The sequence below is a fragment of the Bufo gargarizans genome, chromosome 1, assembly GCF_014858855.1.
Source record: "Bufo gargarizans isolate SCDJY-AF-19 chromosome 1, ASM1485885v1, whole genome shotgun sequence".
NCBI lineage: Eukaryota > Metazoa > Chordata > Amphibia > Anura > Bufonidae > Bufo > Bufo gargarizans.
In genome coordinates, this window is record NC_058080.1 from 36,015,971 (window position 1) to 36,038,693 (window position 22,723).

At 54.5% G+C, this 22,723-nt stretch overlaps 2 protein-coding genes across 3 annotated transcripts in view; one reads left to right on the forward strand and one right to left on the reverse strand.

Moving 5' to 3' along the window:
* Positions 1-22,723, forward strand: part of LOC122938890 (dynactin subunit 1) — a 59,982-nt gene that overhangs the window by 25,359 nt on the left and 11,900 nt on the right. For both annotated transcript variants that reach the window (XM_044294747.1, XM_044294756.1), the window contains exons 5-10: positions 16,593-16,784; positions 16,862-17,059; positions 17,133-17,337; positions 19,746-19,824; positions 19,899-20,058; positions 20,163-20,267. In XM_044294747.1, coding sequence (XP_044150682.1) covers positions 16,593-16,784; positions 16,862-17,059; positions 17,133-17,337; positions 19,746-19,824; positions 19,899-20,058; positions 20,163-20,267 — 939 coding nt within the window. The remainder of the gene's footprint in view (positions 1-16,592; positions 16,785-16,861; positions 17,060-17,132; positions 17,338-19,745; positions 19,825-19,898; positions 20,059-20,162; positions 20,268-22,723) is intronic.
* LOC122938900 (proline-rich extensin-like protein EPR1) lies at positions 1,479-4,208 on the reverse strand. Its single transcript, XM_044294766.1, has 2 exons — positions 2,362-4,208; positions 1,479-2,178 (listed from the first exon to the last, which is right to left on the reverse strand). The coding sequence occupies exons 1-2, from the start codon at positions 3,256-3,258 to the stop codon at positions 2,062-2,064; spliced, it is 1,014 nt and encodes a 337-aa protein (XP_044150701.1). The 5' UTR covers positions 3,259-4,208; the 3' UTR covers positions 1,479-2,061.

Below are 22,723 nucleotides of genomic sequence, written 5' to 3' on the forward strand. Positions count from 1 at the left end.
CTAGCCACTGCCACCCGGGGGCATAGTAACCCTAGCCACTGCCACCCGGGGGCATAGTAACCCTAGCCAGTGCCACCCGGGGGCATAGTAACCCTAGCCAGTGCCACCCGGGGGCATAGTAACCCTAGCCAGTGCCACCCGGGGGCATAGTAACCCTAGCCAGTGCCACCCGGGGGCATAGTAACCCTAGCCAGTGCCACCCGGGGGCATAGTAACCCTAGCCAGTGCCACCCGGGGGCATAGTAACCCTAGCCAGTGCCACCCGGGGGCATAGTAACCCTAGCCAGTGCCACCCGGGGGCATAGTAACCCTAGCCAGTGCCACCCGGGGGCATAGTAACCCTAGCCAGTGCCACCCGGGGGCATAGTAACCCTAGCCAGTGCCACCCGGGGGCATAGTAACCCTAGCCAGTGCCACCCGGGGGCATAGTAACCCTAGCCAGTGCCACCCGGGGGCATAGTAACCCTAGCCAGTGCCACCCGGGGGCATAGTAACCCTAGCCAGTGCCACCCGGGGGCATAGTAACCCTAGCCAGTGCCACCCGGGGGCATAGTAACCCTAGCCAGTGCCACCCGGGGGCATAGTAACCCTAGCCAGTGCCACCCGGGGGCATAGTAACCCTAGCCAGTGCCACCCGGGGGCATAGTAACCCTAGCCAGTGCCACCCGGGGGCATAGTAAGCTTAGCCAGTGCCACCCAGGGGCATAGTAAGCCTAGCCAGTGCCACCCAGGGGCATAGTAAGCCTAGCCAGTGCCACCCAGGGGCATAGTAAGCCTAGCGTCACAGAAAGTAACGCACTATAGTAATAGATGCAAGCATAACATATGGACTAAGCCCTCACTATTGATAAAATCTGAGACTCTTGCCAATACATTTTGATCAAAACACATCTGTGCCCACCTACCCAGCGCCAAGGTGGTCTCCGTTCAGGTAGGTCCTACGTTAACCCTGCCTATGCTGTTATGCATCTATGTTCAGGAGCGCAGGCCATCCAGTGTGCTGCTCCCAGTCCCCTCCATGTGCAGCAGCAGCCGGTGGCAGCAGGAGCGGCACACACCTGTATGTACCACCTTCATCAAGGTCGCCTATTAGGTAGGTGGGGCAAAAGTGCCCACGAATACTACTCCCAGGATAGGAGCGTATTCACACCTGAAGGCGCCACTCCTTCAAGACAAGTCAAACAAATCACGGGAAAAAATTATATAAAACATACTGCACAATATGATAGTAAATAAGCGGATGTGCACGGCTACATTTATAGTCAGAGCATAGACTCATAACGGCATAGGCAGGGTTAGCGTAGGACCCGCCTGACCTGAGACCACCTTGGCGCTGGGTAGGTGGGCACAGATGTTTTGATCAAAATGTATTGGCTAAGAGTCTCAGGTTTTATCAATAGTGAGGGCTTAGTCCATGTGTTATGTTTGCATCTATTACTATAGTGCGTTATTCTCTGTGACTGTATAAATGTAGCCGCACACATCCGCAACATTCACTATCATGTCGTGCAGGGTGTTTTGTACCCGCTTTTTTTTCATGACTTATTAACCCTAGCCAGTGCCACCCAGGGCGTTATTAGTGTGGGTGTAGTACAGCTGTAGTCTGGGTATCGGGGTGGATGTGGTTGTAGTATGGTGGTTTTGTGGATATCTGGGTGGATGTGGGTGTAGTACAGCTGTTGGTTGGATATCGGGGTGGATGTGGTTGTAGTACGGCTGTGGTCTGGATATTGGGGTGGATGTGGGTGTAGTACAGCTGTTGGTTGGATATCGGGGTGGATGTGGTTGTAGTATGGCTGTGGTCTGGATATTGGGGTGGATGTGGGTGTAGTACAGCTGTTGGTTGGATATCCGGGTGGATGTGGTTGTAGTATGGCTGTGGTCTGGATATTGGGGTGGATTTGGGTGTAGTACAGCTGTTAGTTGGATATCGGGGTGGATGTGGTTGTAGTACGGCTGTGGTCTGGATATTGGGGTGGATGTAGTACGGCTGTTGGCTGGATATCTGGGTGGATGTGGGTGTAGTACAGCTGTTGGTTGGATATTGGGGTGGATGTGGTTTTAGTACGGCTGTGGTCTGGATATTGGGGTGGATGTAGTATGGCTGTTGGCTGAATATCGGTGTGGATGTGGGTGTAGTATGGCTGTGGTCTGGATATCGGGGTCGGTGTAGTACGGGGTTGATGTGGTTGTTGTGTGGATGTGGGTGTAGTACAGCTGTGGTCTGGATATGTGGGTGTAGTACAGCTGTTGGTTGGATATCGGGGTGGATGTGGTTGTAGTACGGCTTTGGTCTGGATATTGGGGTGGATGTAGTACGGCTGTTGGCTGGATATTGGGGTGGATGTGGGTGTAGTACAGCTGTGGTCTGGATATCGGGGTCGGTGTAGTACGGCTGTGGTCTGGATATCGGGGTCGGTGTAGTACGGCTGTGGTCTGGATATCGGGGTCGGTGTAGTACGGCTGTGGTCTGGATATCGGGGTCGGTGTAGTACGGCTGTGGTCTGGATATCGGGGTCGGTGTAGTACGGCTGTGGTCTGGATATCGGGGTCGGTGTAGTACGGCTGTGGTCTGGATATCGGGGTCGGTGTAGTACGGCTGTGGTCTGCATATCGGGGTCGGTGTAGTACGGCTGTGGTCTGCATATCGGGGTCGGTGTAGTACGGCTGTGGTCTGCATATCGGGGTCGGTGTAGTACGGCTGTGGTCTGCATATCGGGGTCGGTGTAGTACGGCTGTGGTCTGGATATCGGGGTCGGTGTAGTACGGCTGTGGTCTGCATATCGGGGTCGGTGTAGTACGGCTGTGGTCTGCATATCGGGGTCGGTGTAGTACGGCTGTGGTCTGCATATCGGGGTCGGTGTAGTACGGCTGTGGTCTGGATATCGGGGTCGGTGTAGTACGGCTGTGGTCTGGATATCGGGGTCGGTGTAGTACGGCTGTGGTCTGGATATCGGGGTCGGTGTAGTACGGCTGTGGTCTGCATATCGGGGTCGGTGTAGTACGGCTGTGGTCTGCATATCGGGGTCGGTGTAGTACGGCTGTGGTCTGGATATCGGGGTCGGTGTAGTACGGCTGTGGTCTGGATATCGGGGTCGGTGTAGTACGGCTGTGGTCTGGATATCGGGGTCGGTGTAGTACGGCTGTGGTCTGCATATCGGGGTCGGTGTAGTACGGCTGTGGTCTGCATATCGGGGTCGGTGTAGTACGGCTGTGGTCTGCATATCGGGGTCGGTGTAGTACGGCTGTGGTCTGCATATCGGGGTCGGTGTAGTACGGCTGTGGTCTGCATATCGGGGTCGGTGTAGTACGGCTGTGGTCTGCATATTGGGGTGGATGTGGGTGTAGTACGGCTGATGCTCTGTGATGAAGTTGGTACCTGGGTGTTATCCGCTCTAATACTTGTTTGCGTCTACTTACCTTGGAAGGAACTACTACTCCTCTAACCTGTCTGACATTTCCCCTCTCTCTCCATGCAGGGTACTACTACTCCCCACAGATTATCAGACCTCTAACCTGTCTTCCCCTTTCTCAATGCAGCGTGGATTGAAGCCTAAGAAGGTGTAGTGCCTGTTTCTTTCTCCCTGAGCATGCCACTCCATGTGCCCTCCATACCATGCATGCCCGCGGCCTGGCTCGCTCCATCTCCATGCACGGCCATCGTTAGTCTGGTATTTGTGCGCTATGTCCGGCATTGTGTTCCCGGGATTGTGTCGGGGGAGGTTCTGTGCGGTGCCTACACAGTGATACACAGATTATAATCTCCAACTACAGTCAGTGTATAATACAATGTATACAGATTATAATCTAATACTACAGTCTGTGTATAATACAATATACACAGACTATAATCTAATACTACAGTCGGTGTACAATACAATGTATACAGAATATAATCTAATACTACAGTCAGTGTATAATGCAATATATACAGAATATAATCTAATACTACAGTCAGTGTATAATACAATATATACAGAATATAATCTAATACTACAGTCAGTGTATAATGCAATATATACAGAATATAATCTAATACTACAGTCAGTGTATAATGCAATATATACAGAATATAATCTAATACTACAGTCGGTGTATAATACAATGTATACAGATTATAATCTAATACTACAGTCAGTGTATAATACAATGTATACAGATTGTAAAACAAAACATGCAATGCTACAGCTCTCTGCAAACCAAATGAAGTACAAAAATGCATAATAATTGCTAGTGCTATACTAATAAATTAGAGATGCTTGGCAAATCATTTTGTACAAAATTGTTTGAGCCCGTCTGCCGCACGTCAAGGCGATCTCTGCAAGACGGGAACCTAACACTAAATTCTACCTGTTATGTGCCATGACGGCTACCATACACTTCAGGGAGTGTAGCTTCCACATGCATTCTGTATACAAATTATAATCTCCTACTACAGTCAGTGTATAATACAATGTATACAGATTATAATCAATACTACAGTCAGTGTATAATACAATGTATACAGACTATAATCTAATACTACAGTCGGTGTATAATACAATGTATACAGACTATAATCTCCTACTACAGTCGGTGTATAATACAATGTATACAATTATAATCTCCTACTACAGTCGGTGTATAATACAATGTATACAGACTATAATCTCCTACTACAGTCGGTGTATAATACAATGTATACAGACTATAATCTCCTACTACAGTCGGTGTATAATACAATGTATACAGACTATAATCTCATACTACAGTCGGTGTATAATACAATGTATACAGACTATAATCTAATACTACAGTCGGTGTATAATACAATGTATACAGACTATAATCTCCTACTACAGTCGGTGTATAATACAATGTATACAGACTATAATCTCATACTACAGTCGGTGTATAATACAATGTATACAGACTATAATCTAATACTACAGTCGGTGTATAATACAATGTATACACACGGTAATATACAGATTACCATCTTCAGATTATTCTGTGTAGTAGTTAGTAATGTACAGGTTATTCCCCAGATACAGACGCTGATTACCTGGTAGTTTACAGTTTATCTGTGGATTAGGACAGCACGTTACCTCCTGGCGGTGATCAGACCGGATTCTATCGCGCTCGGATACTTATCTGGCGGCAGATGCTGGGGGTGCTGCCCCTGCGTGTGCTCTGTGCTGTACACATGCATGTGCTGGAGGCTGTGGACCGTCATGTGGAGGTCGACGTGTGATACGTGTCCCCTCTATATTGCATGTTCTATGATGAGTGGTCACCAGTGTCTGTGTCCTCATACATGACTGTAAATAGACTGCAGCGCTCCGTACCCCCAACTATCCCTGGGGGCCCCTGCCCTTCCCCCATCAGGAGCCTTAATGATTACATCACCCCAGAGCTGTGTCACTCATTTCCTACATGGTCTGGAAATCCTCTGTGCTGCTGGGAGGACCCTGCTCCTTCCACTATGTAACTCTCAGCATGTGACCTCCCACAAGATCAGCGCACTCTTCTCCTGAAATCATCTGTGCTGCTGTGGGACCCTGCTCCTTCCACTATGTAACTCTCAGCATGTGACCTCCCACATGCTCAGCACACTCTTCTCCTGAAATCCTCTGTGCTGCTGGGAGGACCCTGCTCCTTCCACTATGTAACTCTCAGCCTGTGACCTCCCACTACATCAGCACATTCTTCTCCTGAAATCATCTGTGCTGCTGTGGGACCCTGCTCCTTCCACTATGTAACTCTCAGCCTGTGACCTCCCACAAGATCAGCACACTCCTCTCCTGAAATCCTCTGTGCTGCTGGGAGGACCCTGCTCCTTCCACTACATCAGCACATTCTTCTCCTGAAATCATCTGTGCTGCTGTGGGACCCTGCTCCTTCCACTATGTAACTCTCAGCCTGTGACCTCCCACAAGATCAGCACACTCCTCTCCTGAAATCCTCTGTGCTGCTGGGAGGACCCTGCTCCTTCCACTACATCAGCACATTCTTCTCCTGAAATCATCTGTGCTGCTGTGGGACCCTGCTCCTTCCACTATGTAACTCTCAGCCTGTGACCTCCCACAAGATCAGCACACTCCTCTCCTGAAATCCTCTGTGCTGCTGGGAGGACCCTACTCCTTCCACTATGTAACTCGTCCTGTGACCTCCACAAGATCAGCACACTCCTCTCCTGAAATCCTCTGTGCTGCTGGGAGGACCCTACTCCTTCCACTATGTAACTCATCCTGTGACCTCCACAAGATCAGCACACTCTTCTCCTGAAATCCTCTGTGCTGCTGGGAGGACCCTGCTCCTTCCACTATGTAACTCATCCTGTGACCTCCACAAGATCAGCACACTCCCCTCCTGAAATCCTCTGTGCTGCTATGGGACCCTGCTCCTTCCACTATGTAACTCTCAGCCTGTGACCTCCCACTAGATCAGCACACTCCTCTGCTGAAATGCTCTGTGCTGCTGGGAGGACCCTGCTCCTTCTACTATGTAACTCTCATCCTGTGACCTCCACAAGATCAGCACACTCCTCTCCTGAAATCCTCTGTGCTGCCGAGATCCTTTTTAGCCATTCGTGTCTGACAGTATATAGTGGTGGTGTCCCGGGGCCCCGGATCCAGTTACAGATGGTCCCCCGGGCTCCTGGTTGATGGCGGCTGCGCTCGCCCCGGGTGACTGTTGGGATGGATGAGCTCATCTCCAGGAGCAGTGATCTCCCCGGGAATATTGTGTTACATCTGCACTGAGACTGCCCCAACACACTGCACCAAAGCTCAGCTGCTGTGTTCAGACAGAAGTGGGGGGAGCAGTGACACATTGTAACGACCCTCCAGCTCTTCTTCCTATCAGTTCTAGAAGTCTCCAGCTGTTATTAGTGCCTCTCTGCCGTTGTCAGGGCATTCTGGGAGTTGTAGTCCCACCACAGATGTAGTAGTGGGGACAGGAGCGCCTTGTCTGGAGTCCTCGCAGCCGTCCCCCCACTGGATGAGCCCAGCGCTGAGATTGCTAGTTTGTTTCTTTAATTAGTGGGGGGTATAATGGCACAGAAGATCCCCCCCCCCGCTACACCTGGCCCTGTGCATACCGGGGCCAAATAAAGATCTGCGGGGCCCCATTAGGAGAAACAGTGTAAATAAGAGATGTAATATGTGTGTCGCTGTGCCCGGGTAGGGCTGCTGTGCGGTGCCCGGGTAGGGCTGCTGTGCGGTGCCCGGGTAGGGCTGCTGCGCGGTGCCCGGGTAGGGCTGCTGCGCGGTGCCCAGCTGTTAGTGCCTGGTTAGAGAGAGACCTAATATCTGTGTCCTTATACTGCCATACAGTGACATGTCTTACCCTGGCTGTATAATGCTGCCACACTGTGCCCATGTAATAATGCCATGCAGTGAGGAGATGTTATATAGGCACAGTGGTGCCAGGTATCTCTCTACCATGTAGTGCCCACCCTATACCGCCATACACTGGGGCGTGACTCTGTTCTTCACCAGTCAGCACAGTAAATATGCCCGCCTCAGCCCCCTGGTAAATGCCGTTGCTCACCCCTGTGCCGCCCGCTGCGTCTCACACGTTCCTCTCGCTGTTGGTCCTGGCATAGATGGCGCTCTCCTGGTGCTCCTGGATTATAACCCCCCACAGGGGATGGGGGACCATCACTCCCATCTGCTCCCTCATCTGCCACTAATCCCGTGAGGTGTGACGGCATTAACCCTTGCACTCCCGGGGGCAGATGCTGCTCTCTAATCTTCTTAGAGTATCGCTCAGCCACCATCTGTCTCCTCCATGTGCTGGGCCGGTGTGCGCTCTGCTGTTCTGTTATCGGCCTCCTCAGGGTGACTATAGGGCGGGTGTATATAAGCTATTCCTCCCTGTCATCAGCCTCCTCAGGGTGACTATAGGGCGGGTGTATGTAAGCTATTGTTCCCTGCTATCGGCCTCCTCAGGGTGACTATAGGGCGGGGGTATATAAGCTATTGTTCCCTGCTATCGGCCTCCTCAGGGTGACTATAGGGCGGGTGTATATAAGCTATTCCTCCCTGTTATCGGCCTCCTCAGGGTGACTATAGGGCGGGGGTGTATATAAGCTATTCCTCTCGGTTATCAGCCTCCTCAGGGCGACTATAGGGCGGGTGTATATAAGCTATTGTTCCCTGCTATCAGCCTCCTCAGGGTGACTATAGGGCGGGTGTATATAAGCTATTCCTCCCTGTTATCAGCCTCCTCAGGGTGACTATAGGGCGGGTGTATATAAGCTATTGTTCCCTGCTATCAGCCTCCTCAGGTTGACTATAGGGCGGGTGTATATAAGCTATTGTTCCCTGTTATCGGCCTCCTCAGGGTGACTATAGGGCGGGTGTATATAAGCTATTCCTCCCTGTTATCGGCCTCCTCAGGGTGACTATAGGGCGGGTGTATATAAGCTATTGGTCCCTGTTTTTGGCCTCCTCAGCGTGACTATAGGGCGGGTGTATATAAGCTATTGGTCCCTGTTTTTGGCCTCCTCAGGGTGACTATAGGGCGGGTGTATATAGGCTATTGTTCCGTGCTATCGGCCTCCTCAGGGTGACTATAGGGCGGGGGTGTATATAAGCTATTCCTCTCTGTTATCAGCCTCCTCAGGGTGACTATAGGGCGGGTGTATATAAGCTATTGTTCCCTGCTATCGACCTCCTTAGGGTGACTATAGGGCGGGTGTATATAAGCTATTCCTCCCTGTTATCAACCTCCTCAGGGTGACTATAGGGCGGGTGTATATAAGCTATTCCTCCCGGTCATCGGCCTCCTTAGGGTGGGTGTATATAAGCTATTGCTCCCTGTTATCAGCCTCCTCAGGGTGACTATAGGGCGGGTGTATATAAGCTATTGTTCCCTGTTATCGGCCTCCTCAGGGTGACTATAGGGTGGGTGTATATAAGCTATTGTTCCCTGCTATCAGCCTCCTCAGGGTGACTATAGGGCGGGTGTATATAAGCTATTGTACCCTGTTATCAGCCTCCTCAGGGTGACTATAGGGCGGGTGTATATAAGCTATTGTTCCCTGCGATCAGCCTCCTCAGGGTGACTATAGGGCGGGTGTATATAAGCTATTGTTCCCTGCTATCAGCCTCCTCAGGGTGACTATAGGGCGGGTGTATATAAGCTATTGTTCCCTGCTATCAGCCTCCTCAGGGTGACTATAGGGCGGGTGTATATAAGCTATTGTTCCCTGCTATCGGCCTCCTCAGGGTGACTATAGGGCGGGTGTATATAAGCTATTCCTCACTGCTATCAGCCTCCTCAGGGTGACTATAGGGCGGGTGTATATAAGCTATTGTTCCCTGCTATCGGCCTCCTCAGGGTGACTATAGGGCGGGTGTATATAAGCTATTGTTCCCTGTTATCGGCCTCCTCAGGGTGACTATAGGGTGGGTGTATATAAGCTATTCCTGGCTGTTATCGACCTCCTTAGGGTGACTATAGGGCGGGTGTATATAAGCTATTCCTCCCTGTTATCAACCTCCTCAGGGTGACTATAGGGCGGGTGTATATAAGCTATTGTTCCCTGTTATCGGCCTCCTCAGGGTGACTATAGGGCGGGTGTATATAAGCTATTCCTCCCTGTTATCGGCCTCCTCAGGGTGACTATAGGGCGGGTGTATATAAGCTATTCCTCCCTGTTATCATACTGACACATCCCTGCCCCCATAATGACGACCCCTCTATATGTGACTGCTACCAACCGGTCTCCTCCTAGCCCCCCTGCACTGTTGTAACCTGCGTTACTGTCCCTTTAAATGGGCTTCTTGGCCCCGGCTGGGATTAGAGGAATTTCTGAGCTCCTTTCTTTGCAAATCATCTTCTTCACGCTCCTCGGTGCATTGGCTTAACCCTTACAATTCCGGCTGTAGAAGATGGGGAGAGGGGTTAACCCTTGTGCTTCAAACAGGGGCCCAAAGTGACCGATTGAGTCCGGTGCACATCTGCCAGGTAGCAAGCAGCGCCTGCGCAGGGTGCCGGGTAGCAAGCAGCGCCTGCGCAGGGTGCCGGGTAGCAAGCAGCGCCTGCGCAGGGTGCCGGGTAGCAAGCAGCGCCTGCGCAGGGTGCCAGGTAGCAAGCAGCGCCTGCGCAGGGTGCCAGGTAGCAAGCAGCGCCTGCGCAGGGTGCCAGGTAGCAAGCAGCGCCTGCGCAGGGTGCCAGGTAGCAAGCAGCGCCTGCGCAGGGTGCCAGGTAGCAAGCAGCGCCTGCGCAGGGTGGCAGGTAGCAAGCAGCGCCCTGTAGAAATGTATGGAGGGTTGTAGTTTTGGGCAGTCGCCCCTGTATCGCCCATTATTCACCTATTTGTATTTGTTGGGGTATGAATAGTGCCTGGCGCCGCTGCTCTCTTGGCTGGTGGAGCGGCCCGGCATTGCCAGGGTTAACCCCCATGTGACGCCAGGCACACAAGTGGTCCAGTGATGGGTTGTCAGGGCCGCTGACGGGCTGATGCTGCTGGGTTGCTAGGTTACGGCGGCTCCTCCTTTGTGTCTCGCCTCCTCACCCTCCCCTCCGCTCGGAAGCATCGGAGCCATTGAGCTGTACAGAAGGTCTTCCCGGGAGCGGCGAGCGCTGGTGATGTAATCTGTGCCCGGGGCGGTGGTTGCACAGAGGACGCGGTGCTGCAGCATCCCCGGAGGAGGGGGCAGCGGTGGCATGGACTGGCAGGATCTCCGCTGATGGATCCCTCTCCGTAGAGGAGCGCTGCAGCCATTTGCAGAGACTGTGTGGCAGCTGCGGCCGCTGATTTCTTGTCCTAACTCTTCTCCTTCTTCTCTTTATTCCTCACCTTGCCCTTGTGTGACCATGAAGCAGGCGCCGACGACCAGGAAGGTACCCGCTCCCCTCACTGCCCCTGTCTTGTGCCCGCTGTACCCGTGTTGCATGATGTGTCACTGAGGCCTCCGTGCTGGGGGCAGCCATGTTTACAGCCAGTGCCCGTCTAGTGGAGCCGCAGACCTTGGGCACTGCTCGTGTCCTGCTCCCTCACTGGGCGTCCTTGAGGCGTCCTCTTCTGTCTGCTCTGCTCCTGGGAAAGCTGGGTGATGAGCAGAGCTGGAGTATGGGGATTGCCACCCAGATTTTCTAGAGTCCTGGTTGGCAGAGGTGCCTAGTTACTATTATTTGTTAATTGGGCAGCTAGGTATCAGGGAAGCCGCACATTGGGGTCACTCAGCTTTCCCAGGGTCCGATATCTCTTAGAATCAGCACAGAAGACGACGGGCAGCGGCCGTCTGCATGCATCTCAGGTGGGAGGCCGCCATGCACCCCACAATGAGCCCAGGCGAGGTAGTAAGGACGAGGCGCCTCATTGTGGCCGCCGTGTCCAGGGTCTGCACCCCACAATGAGCCGGGGTGAGGTAGTAAGGACGAGGCGCCATGTCCAGGGGCTGCACCCCACAATGGTCCGGGGTTAGGTAGTAAGGACGAGACGCCATGTCCAGGGGCTGCACCCCACAATGAGCCGGGGAGAGGTAGTAAGGACGAGGCGCCTCATTGTGGCCACCATGTCCAGGGGCTGCACCCCACAATGAGCCCAGGCGAGGTAGTAAGGATGAGGCGCCATGTCCAGGGGCTGCACCCCACAATGATCCGGGGTGAGGTAGTAAGGATGAGGCGCCATGTCCAGGGGCTGCACCCTACAATGAGCCGGGGTGAGGTAGTAAGGACGAGGCGCCATGTCCAGGGGCTGCACCCTACAATGAGCCGGGGTGAGGTAGTAAGGACGAGGCGCCATGTCCAGGGACTGCACCCTACAATGAGCCGGGGTGAGGTAGTAAGGATGAGGCGCCATGTCCAGGGGCTGCACCCCACAATGATCCGGGGTGAGGTAGTAAGGATGAGGCGCCATGTCCAGGGGCTGCACCCTACAATGAGCCGGGGTGAGGTAGTAAGGACGAGGCGCCATGTCCAGGGGCTGCACCCTACAATGAGCCGGGGTGAGGTAGTAAGGACGAGGCGCCATGTCCAGGGACTGCACCCCACAATGATCCGGGGTGAGGTAGTAAGGATGAGGCGCCATGTCCACGGGCTGCACCCTACAATGAGCCCAGGCGAGGTAGTAAGGACGAGGCGCCATGTCCAGGGGCTGCACCCCACAGTGAGCCGGAGTGATGTAGTAAGGACGAGGCACCTCATTGTGGCCACCATGTCCAGGGGCTGCACCCCACAATGAGCCGGGGTGAGCTAGTAAGGACGAGGCGCCATGTCCAGGGGCTGCACCCCACAATGGTCCGGGGTGAGGTAGTAAGGACGAGGCGCCATGTCCAGGGGCTGCACCCCACAATCAGCCAGGGTGAGGTAGTAAGGATGAGGTGCCATATCCAGGGGCTGCACCCCACAATGAGCCAGGGTGAGGTAGTAAGGACGAAGTGCCTCACTGTGGCTGCCATGTCCAGGGTCTACACCCCACAATGAGCTGGAGTGAGGTAGTAAGGACGAGGCACCATGTCTGGGGGCTGCACCCCACAATGAGCCGGGGTGAGGTAGTAAGGACGAGGCACCATGTCTGAGGGCTGCACCCCACAATGAGCCGGGGTGAGGTAGTAAGGACGAGGCACCATGTCTGGGGGGTGCACCCCACAATGAGCCGGGGTGAGGTAGTAGAGACGAGGCACCATGTCTGGGGGCTGCACCCCACAATGAGCTGGAGTGAGGTAGTAAGGACGAGGCACCTCACTGTGGCCACCATGTCCGGGGGGTGCACCCCACAATGAGCCGGGGTGAGGTAGTAAGGACGAGGCACCATGTCTGGGGGCTGCACCCCACAATGAGCCGGAGTGAGGTAGTAAGGACGAGGCACCATGTCTGGGGGCTGCACCCCACAATGAGCCGGAGTGAGGTAGTAAGGACGAGGCACCATGTCTGGGGGCTGCACCCCACAATGAGCCGGAGTGAGGTAGTAAGGACGAGGCACCATGTCTGGGGGCTGCACCCCACAATGAGCCGGGGTGAGGTAGTAAGGACGAGGCACCATGTCTGGGGGCTGCACCCCACAATGAGCCGGAGTGAGGTAGTAAGGACGAGGCACCATGTCTGGCGGCTGCACCCCACAATGAGCCGGGGTGAGGTAGTAAGGACGACCCACAATGAGCCGGGGTGAGGTAGTAAGGATGAGGCACCATGTCTGGGGGCTGCACCCCACAATCAGTCGGAGTAAGGTAGTAAGGACGAGGCACCTCATTGTGGCCGCCATGTCCGGGGGCTGCACCCCACAATCAGCCGGAGTGAGGTAGTAAGGACGAGGCACCTCACTGTGGCCGCCATGTCCGGGCTCTACACCCCACAAGGAGCCAGGGTCAGGTAGTAAGGACGAGGCACCTCACTGTGGCCGCCATGCCCGGGGGCTGCACCCCACAAGGAGCCAGGGTCAGGTAGTAAGGACGAGGCACCTCACTGTGGCCGCCATGCCCGGGGGCTGCACCCCACAAGGAGCCAGGGTCAGGTAGTAAGGACGAGGCACCTCACTGTGGCCGCCATGCCCGGGGGCTGCACCCCACAAGGAGCCAGGGTCAGGTAGTAAGGACGAGGCACCTCACTGTGGCCGCCATGCCCGGGGGCTGCACCCCACAAGGAGCCAGGGTCAGGTAGTAAGGACGAGGCACCTCACTGTGGCCGCCATGCCCGGGGGCTGCACCCCACAATCAGCCGGAGTGAGGTAGTAAGGACGAGGCACCTCACTGTGGCCGCCATGTCCGGGGGCTGCACCCCACAATCAGCCGGAGTGAGGTAGTAAGGACGAGGCACCTCACTGTGGCCGCCATGTCCGGGGGCTGCACCCCACAATCAGCCGGAGTGAGGTAGTAAGGACGAGGCACCTCACTGTGGCCGCCATGCCCGGGGGCTACACCCCACAATCAGCCAGGGTGAGGTAGTGAGGACGAGGCACCTCACTGTGGCCGCCATGTCCGGGCTCTACACCCCACAAGGAGCCAGAGTAAGGTAGTAAGGACGAGGCACCTCACTGTGGCCGCCATGCCCGGGGGCTGCACCCCACAAGGAGCCGGGGTCAGGTAGTAAGGACGAGGCGCCGCCTGCTGCAAACTGTGTACAGTGAATGAAATCTTTCATGTTTACCATGAAATACTCTTCCCAGCGCTGAGGGTTTGTAGCATTGTGTCACATTTAATTTGCTCTGATACATTGTAACAAACTATCAGCGCAGGAGAGAGATTAGTTCCTCTGGTGTCCAGACTGGAGGCGACGGTAGCAGTCCTTCAGCTGTGATAGGTATTCAGTCAGGGTTTGTACGTAAATTAGGAAGTTTCCATTCACTTACAGCAGTCGGAGATCTTGATAGTGGTGCGGTGTAGAATTGAAACTCATTCAGTTGGAAAGTTGCAGCCCCCCCCCCCCCATGGTGCCCTGATACATTGTGCTGGTTACAATGTGTCAGCAGGGGGCGTGGCCTGCTGCTCTGCCTCTCTCTCAGGTCTGGGGACCCCCAGTCTCAGACCCCTGTACAGATTGTCCTGGGGGCGTGGCCTGCTGCTCTGCCTCTCAGGTCTGGGGACCCCCAGTCTCAGACCCCTGTACAGATTGTCCTGGGGGCGTGGCCTGCTGCTCTGCCTCTCAGGTCTGGGGACCCCCAGTCTCAGACCCCTGTACAGATTGTCCTGGGGGTGTGGCCTGCTGCTCTGCCTCTCAGGTCTGGGGGCCCCCAGTCTCAGACCCCTGTACAGATTGTCCTGGGGGTGTGGCCTGCTGCTCTGCCTCTCAGGTCTGGGGGCCCCCAGTCTCAGACCCCTGTACAGATTGTCCTGGGGGGCGTGGCCTGCTGCTCTGCCTCTCAGGTCTGGGGACCCCTGTACAGATTGTCCTGGGGGCGTGCACTCCATGTGAAAGAGGCCTCTGTGCAGCCCATGCTTGGCATGCCAAATGTGCCCCCGTCTGGTGCCATGATGTAACCTGTGCATGTGATTATCTGCAGAAGTCTCCATATAATGCCCAGTCACTACCACATCTGCAGCCACCTCATGTCTTACACTCCAGTCACTCCCAGAGCTGCATTCACGTGTGTGGAGCAGGGAGAGCCGAGCGGGTTCATCATCTAGTGGGAAAGCATTCAGTAAAACGTGTTTGTTCATTTTAAAGGGATTGTCCTGTACCACCCCCCTACCTGGGTGGGACTGCAGTATAAGACACGATGTAATAGCAGAATAGTGATGACTTCAGCTCTGGATGTGACTGGAGTATAAGACACATAGTAGCAGAATAGTGACTGCAGCTCTGGATGTGACTGGAGTATAAGACACGATGTAATAGCAGAATAGTGACTGCAGCTCTGGATGTGACTGGATTATAAGACACGATGTAATGGCAGAATAGTGACTGCAGTTCTGGATGTGACTGGAGTATAAGACACGATGTAATGGCAGAATAGTGACTGCAGTTCTGGATGTGACTGGAGTATAAGACACGATGTAATAGCAGAATAGTGACTGCAGCTCTGGATGTGACTGGAGTATAAGACACAATGTAATAGCAGAATAGCGACTGCAGCTCTGGATGCGACTGGATTATAAGACACCATGTAGTAGCAGAATAGTGACTGCAGCTCTGGATGTGACTGGAGTATTATATGTAGAGGTTTGGCTCTATTAACCCCTGTCTTGCTGTCTTCTCTCCCGCCTGCCGCTGATGCTTCTCCTGTCTGTCTGTCTCTTCCTGCCTCTTCTCCACAGATCACCACCCGCCGCACCAAGGTGAGCGCAGCCGCAGCGCAAGCGACCAGTGTCTGTGTGCATTGTGGGGGGGTCCTGATGTCAGTGGCTGTTACACTGTGACGACTGTGCAGCGCCGTGCACTCTGCAGCCGCTCCAATGCGTGTGTATTGACGCCTGCGGTTGTTTCTTGCTTTCTTATCTCTGACCATCAGCGCCGTCTCGTCTGTCCTGCAGGGCGCTCTGCTACACGGGGCGACGATACAGGCTCTGCTCTGTCTACGCCCTGCCAGCCTTACCTGAAGACCCTTCATCAGCGCCCTTAGGGGTGTGAAGTATGCACATGTAGCAGAGCTGACTTTGGTATTTGGCGCAGCTTATGGCATGGATCGGTGTCTTCTCGTGAAGTACAGAAATGGGTAAACTGATTCAGCTCTGCTACATCTGTTTGTGCAGTGCACACCCCTGCGCCTCTTTGTATTCAAGAAACTCATCGACAGCAATGTGCCGGTTTACCTTTTACAAGATCTCTGCTTACTGTGACTGAATAGAGCAATTGTTTTTGAGCTGGACTAGATCGGGGGATTTCAGTTAATAGTTACTGACAGCAAACGGAGATCTTGAAAATGTGGGTGACGTCGGTTAGAGCGGAGGGTCCGTCTGTCCTCCATGTCGGACACGCTGATCAGTGAGGGATAAGCAGCAACCTCCGCCGCCATATGTCCCTGTACTGACCCTGATCTCTGTTCACATCCGAAGCAGAGGCAAGAATTCTGCTTTCTGTCTGAACAGAGAAGAGCTAATCTGCAGGATGCGTCCCCCTGGGGGGTCCTCGGTGGTGCCGTGTGACGGTAGAGAGGACCGCAGCACTCCGTACCAGCCTGTGTGTATACTGGTATCCATTAATGATGTCTGTCCTGCCTGCAGCCCACCCGCCCGTCCAGCTCTGCTGCATCCAGCGGCACCGCCGGGGCCTCCGGATCTGCATCGGCATCATGCGGAGAGATCAGCAGCAGCGAGCCCAGCACTCCAGCCCAGACCCCACTGGCGGCTCCCATCATCCCGTCACCCTCACTGATCTCTCCAGTGGCCCCGCTGCCCACCCTGGGGCCCTCCAAGGTAAGGACAGAGATTGGCCCTTCTCCCGTTCTAGGGGTCACTTGCACCGCAGACTTATTCCTGTGCTGACTCCGCAGGAGGAGGAGAACCTGAGGGCCCAGGTGAAAGATCTGGAGGAGAAGCTGGAGACTCTGAAGATGAAGAGAGCCGAGGACAAGACCAAGCTGAAGGAGCTGGAGAAATCCAAGCTGCAGTTGGAGCAGCTCCAAGAGTGGAAGAGCAAGATGCAGGAGCAGCAGGCCGACGTCCAGCGCCAGCTCAAGGAGGCCAAGAAGGTGGGTGACCCGCGAGGAGGAGGAGCCACCGCAAGGGAGCCCGAGTAGTAACCCAGTTATGTCTTCCATGCAGGAAGCCAAGGAAGCGCTGGAGGCTCAGGAGCGCTACATGGAGGAGATGGCGGACACCGCCGACGCTATAGAGATGGCCACGCTGGACAAGGAGATGGCGGAGGAGCGAGCAGAGTCCTTACAGCAGGAGGTGGAGACCTTAAAGGAGAAGGCGGAGGAGCTGACCATGGACCTAGAGATTCTAAAACATGAGATAGAAGAGAAAGGTATGTCGGGGGGGGCGTGACGGGTGGTGTATATCAGGACCTGGTGGAGTAATGTACAGAGGGTGTGGTGTATATCAGGACCTGGTGGAGTAATGTACAGGGGGTGCGGTGTATATCAGGACATGGAGTAATGTACAGGGGGTGCGGTGTATATCAGGACCTGGTGGAGTAATGTACAGGGGGTGCGTTGTATATCAGGACCTGGTGGAGTAATGTACAGAGGGTGTGGTGTATATCAGGACCTGGTGGAGTAATGTACAGGGGGTGCGGTGTATATCAGGACATGGAGTAATGTACAGGGTGTGCGGTGTATATCAGGACCTGGTGGAGTAATGTACAGGGGGTGCGGTGTATATCAGGACATGGTGGAGTAATGTACAGGGGTGCGGTGTATATCAGGACGTGGTGGAGTAATGTACAGGGGGTGCGGTGTATATCAGGACATGGAGTAATGTACAGGGGTGCGTTGTATATCAGGACCTGGTGGAGTAGTGTACAGGGGGTGCGGTGTATATCAGGACCTGGAGTAATGTACAGGGGTGCGTTGTATATCAGGACGTGGTGGAGTAATGTACAGGGGGTGCGGTGTATATCAGGACCTGGTGGAGTAATGTACGGGGGGTGCTGTGTATATCAGGACATGGTGAAGTAATGTACAGGGGGTGCGGTGTATATCAGGACGTGGTGGAGTAATGTACAGAGGTGCGGTGTATATCAGGACGTGGTGGAGTAATGTACAGGGGGTGCAGTGTATATCAGGACGTGGTGGAGTAATGTACAGGGGGTGCGGTGTATATCAGGACATGGTGGAGTAATGTACAGGGGTGCGGTGTATATCAGGACCTGGTGGAGTAATGTACAGGGGGTGTGGTGTATATCAGGACGTGGTGGAGTAATGTACAGGGGGTGTGGTGTATATCAGGACGTGGTGGAGTAATGTACAGGGGGTGCGGTGTATATCAGGACGTGGTGGAGTAATGTACCGGGGGTGCGGTGTATATCAGGACATGGAGTAATGTACAGGGGGTGCGGTGTATATCAGGACATGGAGTAATGTACAGGGGGTGCGGTGTATATCAGGACCTGGTGGAGTAATGTACAGGGGGTGCGGTGTATATCAGGACATGGAGTAATGTACAGGGGGTGCGGTGTATATCAGGACCTGGTGGAGTAATGTACAGGGGGTGCTGTGTATATCAGGACGTGGTGGAGTAATGTACAGGGGGTGCGGTGTATATCAGGACCTGGTGGAGTAATGTACGGGGGGTGCTGTGTATATCAGGACGTGGTGGAGTAATGTACAGGCGGTGCGGTGTATATCAGGACCTGGTGGAGTAATGTACAGGGGGTGCGGTGTATATCAGGACATGGTGGAGTAATGTACAGAGGTGCGGTGTATATCAGGACGTGGTGGAGTAATGTACAGGCGGTGCGGTGTATATCAGGACCTGGTGGAGTAATGTACAGAGGTGCGGTGTATATCAGGACGTGGTGGAGTAATGTACAGGGGGTGCGGTGTATATCAGGACATGGTGGAGTAATGTACAGAGGTGCGGTGTATATCAGGACGTGGTGGAGTAATGTACAGGCGGTGCGGTGTATATCAGGACCTGGTGGAGTAATGTACAGAGGTGCGGTGTATATCAGGACGTGGTGGAGTAATGTACAGGGGGTGCGGTGTATATCAGGACGTGGTGGAGTAATGTACAGGGGGTGCGGTGTATATCAGGACCTGGTGGAGTAATGTACAGGGGGTGCGGTGTATATCAGGACCTGGTGGAGTAATGTACAGGGGGTGCGGAGTATATCAGGACCTGGTGGAGTAATGTACAGAGGTGCGGTGTATATCAGGACGTGGTGGAGTAATGTACAGGGGGTGCGGTGTATATCAGGACATGGAGTAATGTACAGGGGGTGCGGTGTATATCAGGACGTGGTGGAGTAATGTACAGGGGGTGCGGTGTATATCAGGACGTGGTGGAGTAATGTACAGGGGGTGCGGTGTATATCAGGACGTGGTGGAGTAATGTACAGGGGGTGCGGTGTATATCAGGACGTGGTGGAGTAATGTACAGGGCGTGCGGTGTATATCAGGACCTGGTGGAGTAATGTACAGGGGGTGCGGTGTATATCAGGACGTGGTGGAGTAATGTACAGGGGTGCGTTGTATATCAGGACGTGGTGGAGTAATGTACAGGGGGTGCGGTGTATATCAGGACGTGGTGGAGTAATGTACAGGGGGTGCAGTGTATATCAGGCCATGTGTACGGCATATACCCCTCTTTAGCGCCACCTTGTCAGTATTTGGGCTGCGTTCGGTGGCTGCTGCCCCCCTGTGGCTCGGTGTCAGTATTGCGTCTGTCTGTGACCCCCTGTACTGACGGCTGTTATGTCTTCTGTATCTGTAGGGTCTGACGGAGCAGCATCCAGCTACCAGGTGAAGCAGCTGGAAGAACAGAACGGCAGACTGAAGGAGGCGCTGGTGAGGTAAGTGTCCCCTGTGCCTCATGCCTCCTGCTAGCCAGCAGACAGAGAACCTGAATCGTGCCCCCATCTTCTAGAATGAGGGATCTGTCGGCCTCGGAGAAGCAGGAGCACGTCAGGGTGCAGAAGCAGCTGGAGAAGAAGAACGCGGAGCTGGAGAGTCTGCGGCAGCAGAAGGAGAAGCTGCAGGAGGAGGCCTCACTGATGGAGAAGACTGTTGATGAGCTGAAGGAACAGGTGAGGTTACTCCACGCTCCACCCGTTACCGACCACGGATTGCCTTTGGTCACTCCTTCCTTTCTAGTTCACATGTGACAGGGGATATGGATTTACTTGTTTAGGTCGATGCTGCTCTAGGAGCTGAAGAAATGGTGGAAACCCTGACCGAGAGGAACCTGGACCTGGAGGAGAAGGTCCGAGAACTGCGTGAGACCGTGACTGACCTGGTATGTAATTAACCATTTACATAATGAGTGAGGGCTCTGTCCTGGTTATATGTCTCCTGGTGGGTCAGTGCAGAGCTCTGTCCTGGTTATATGTCTCCTGGTGGGTCAGTGCAGAGCTCTGTCCTGGTTATGCCCCCTGGTGGGTCAGTGCAGAGCTCTGTCCTGGTTATATGTCTCCTGGTGGGTCAGTGCAGAGCTCTGTCCTGGTTATATGTCTCCTGGTGGGTCAGTGCAGAGCTCTGTCCTGGTTATGGCCCCTGGTGGGTCAGTGCAGAGCTCTGTCCTGGTTATGCCCCCTGGTGGGTCAGTGCAGAGCTCTGTCCTGGTTATGGCCCCTGGTGGGTCAGTGCAGAGCTCTGTCCTGGTTATGGCCCCTGGTGGGTCAGTGCAGAGCTCTGTCCTGGGTATATGCCCCCTGGTGGGTCAGTGCAGAGCTCTGTCCTGGTTATATGTCTCCTGGTGGGTCAGTGCAGAGCTCTGTCCTGGTTATATGCCCCCTGGTGGGTCAGTGCAGAGCTCTGTCCTGGTTATATGTCTCCTGGTGGGTCAGTGCAGAGCTCTGTCCTGGTTATGCCCCCTGGTGGGTCAGTGCAGAGCTCTGTCCTGGTTATATGTCTCCTGGTGGGTCAGTGCAGAGCTCTGTCCTGGTTATATGTCTCCTGGTGGGTCAGTGCAGAGCTCTGTCCTGGTTATGCCCCCTGGTGGGTCAGTGCAGAGCTCTGTCCTGGTTATATGTCTCCTGGTGGGTCAGTGCAGAGCTCTGTCCTGGTTATGCCCCCTGGTGGGTCAGTGCAGAGCTCTGTCCTGGTTATGCCCCCTGGTGGGTCAGTGCAGAGCTCTGTCCTGATTATATGTCTCCTGGTGGGTCAGTGCAGAGCTCTGTCCTGGTTAGATGTCTCCTGGTGGGTCAGTACAGAGCTCTGTCCTGGTTATATGTCTCCTGGTGGGTCAGTGCAGAGCTCTGTCCTGGGTATATGCCCCCTGGTGGGTCAGTGCAGAGCTCTGTCCTGGTTATATGTCTCCTGGTGGGTCAGTGCAGTGCTCTGTCCTGGTTATATGTCTCCTGGTGGGTCAGTGCAGAGCTCTGTCCTGGTTATATGTCTCCTGGTGGGTCAGTGCAGAGCTCTGTCCTGGTTATATGCCCCCTGGTGAGTCAGTGCAGAGCTCTGTCCTGGTTATATGTCTCCTGGTGGGTCAGTGCAGAGCTCTGTCCTGGTTATATGTCTCCTGGTGGGTCAGTGCAGAGCTCTGTCCTGGTTATGCCCCCTGGTGGGTCAGTGCAGAGCTCTGTCCTGGTTATGGCCCCTGGTGGGTCAGTGCAGAGCTCTGTCCTGGTTATGCCCCCTGGTGGGTCAGTGCAGAGCTCTGTCCTGGTTATGCCCCCTGGTGGGTCAGTGCAGAGCTCTGTCCTGGTTATGCCCCCTGGTGGGTCAGTGCAGAGCTCTGTCCTGGTTATGTCTCCTGGTGGGTCAGTGCAGAGCTCTGTCCTGGTTATGTCTCCTGGTGGGTCAGTGCAGAGCTCTGTCCTGGTGATATGCCCCCTGGTGGGTCAGTGCAGAGCTCTGTCCTGGTTATATGCCCCCTGGTGGGTCAGTGCAGAGCTCTGTCCTGGTTATATGCCCCCTGGTGGGTCAGTGCAGAGCTCTGTCCTGGTTATGCCCCCTGGTGGGTCAGTGCAGAGCTCTGTCCTGGTTATGCGTCTCCTGGTGGGTCAGTGCAGAGCTCTGTCCTGGTTATGCCCCCTGGTGGGTCTGTACAGAGCTCTGTCCTGGTTATATGCCCCCTGGTGGGTCAGTGCAGAGCTCTGTCCTGGTGATATGCCCCCTGGTGGGTCAGTGCAGAGCTCTGTCCTGGTGATATGCCCCCTGGTGGGTCAGTGCAGAGCTCTGTCCTGGTTATATGCCCCCTGGTGGGTCAGTGCAGAGCTCTGTCCTGGTTATATGCCCCCTGGTGGGTCAGTGCAGAGCTCTGTCCTGGTTATGCGTCTCCTGGTGGGTCAGTGCAGAGCTCTGTCCTGGTTATGCCCCCTGGTGGGTCAGTGCAGAGCTCTGTCCTGGTTATGCCCCCTGGTGGGTCAGTGCAGAGCTCTGTCCTGGTTATGCCCCCTGGTGGGTCAGTGCAGAGCTCTGTCCTGGTTATGCCCCCTGGTGGGTCAGTGCAGAGCTCTGTCCTGGTTATGCCCCCTGGTGGGTCTGTACAGAGCTCTGTCCTGGTTATGCCCCCTGGTGGGTCAGTGCAGAGCTCTGTCCTGGTTATGCCCCCTGGTGGGTCAGTGCAGAGCTCTGTCCTTGTTATGCCCCCTGGTGGGTCAGTGCAGAGCTCTGTCCTTGTTATGCCCCCTGGTGGGTCAGTGCAGAGCTCTGTCCTGGTTATATGCCCCTAGTGGGTCAGTGCAGAGCTCTGTCCTGGTTATAAGTCTCCTGGTGGGTCAGTGCAGAGCTCTGTCCTGGTTATAA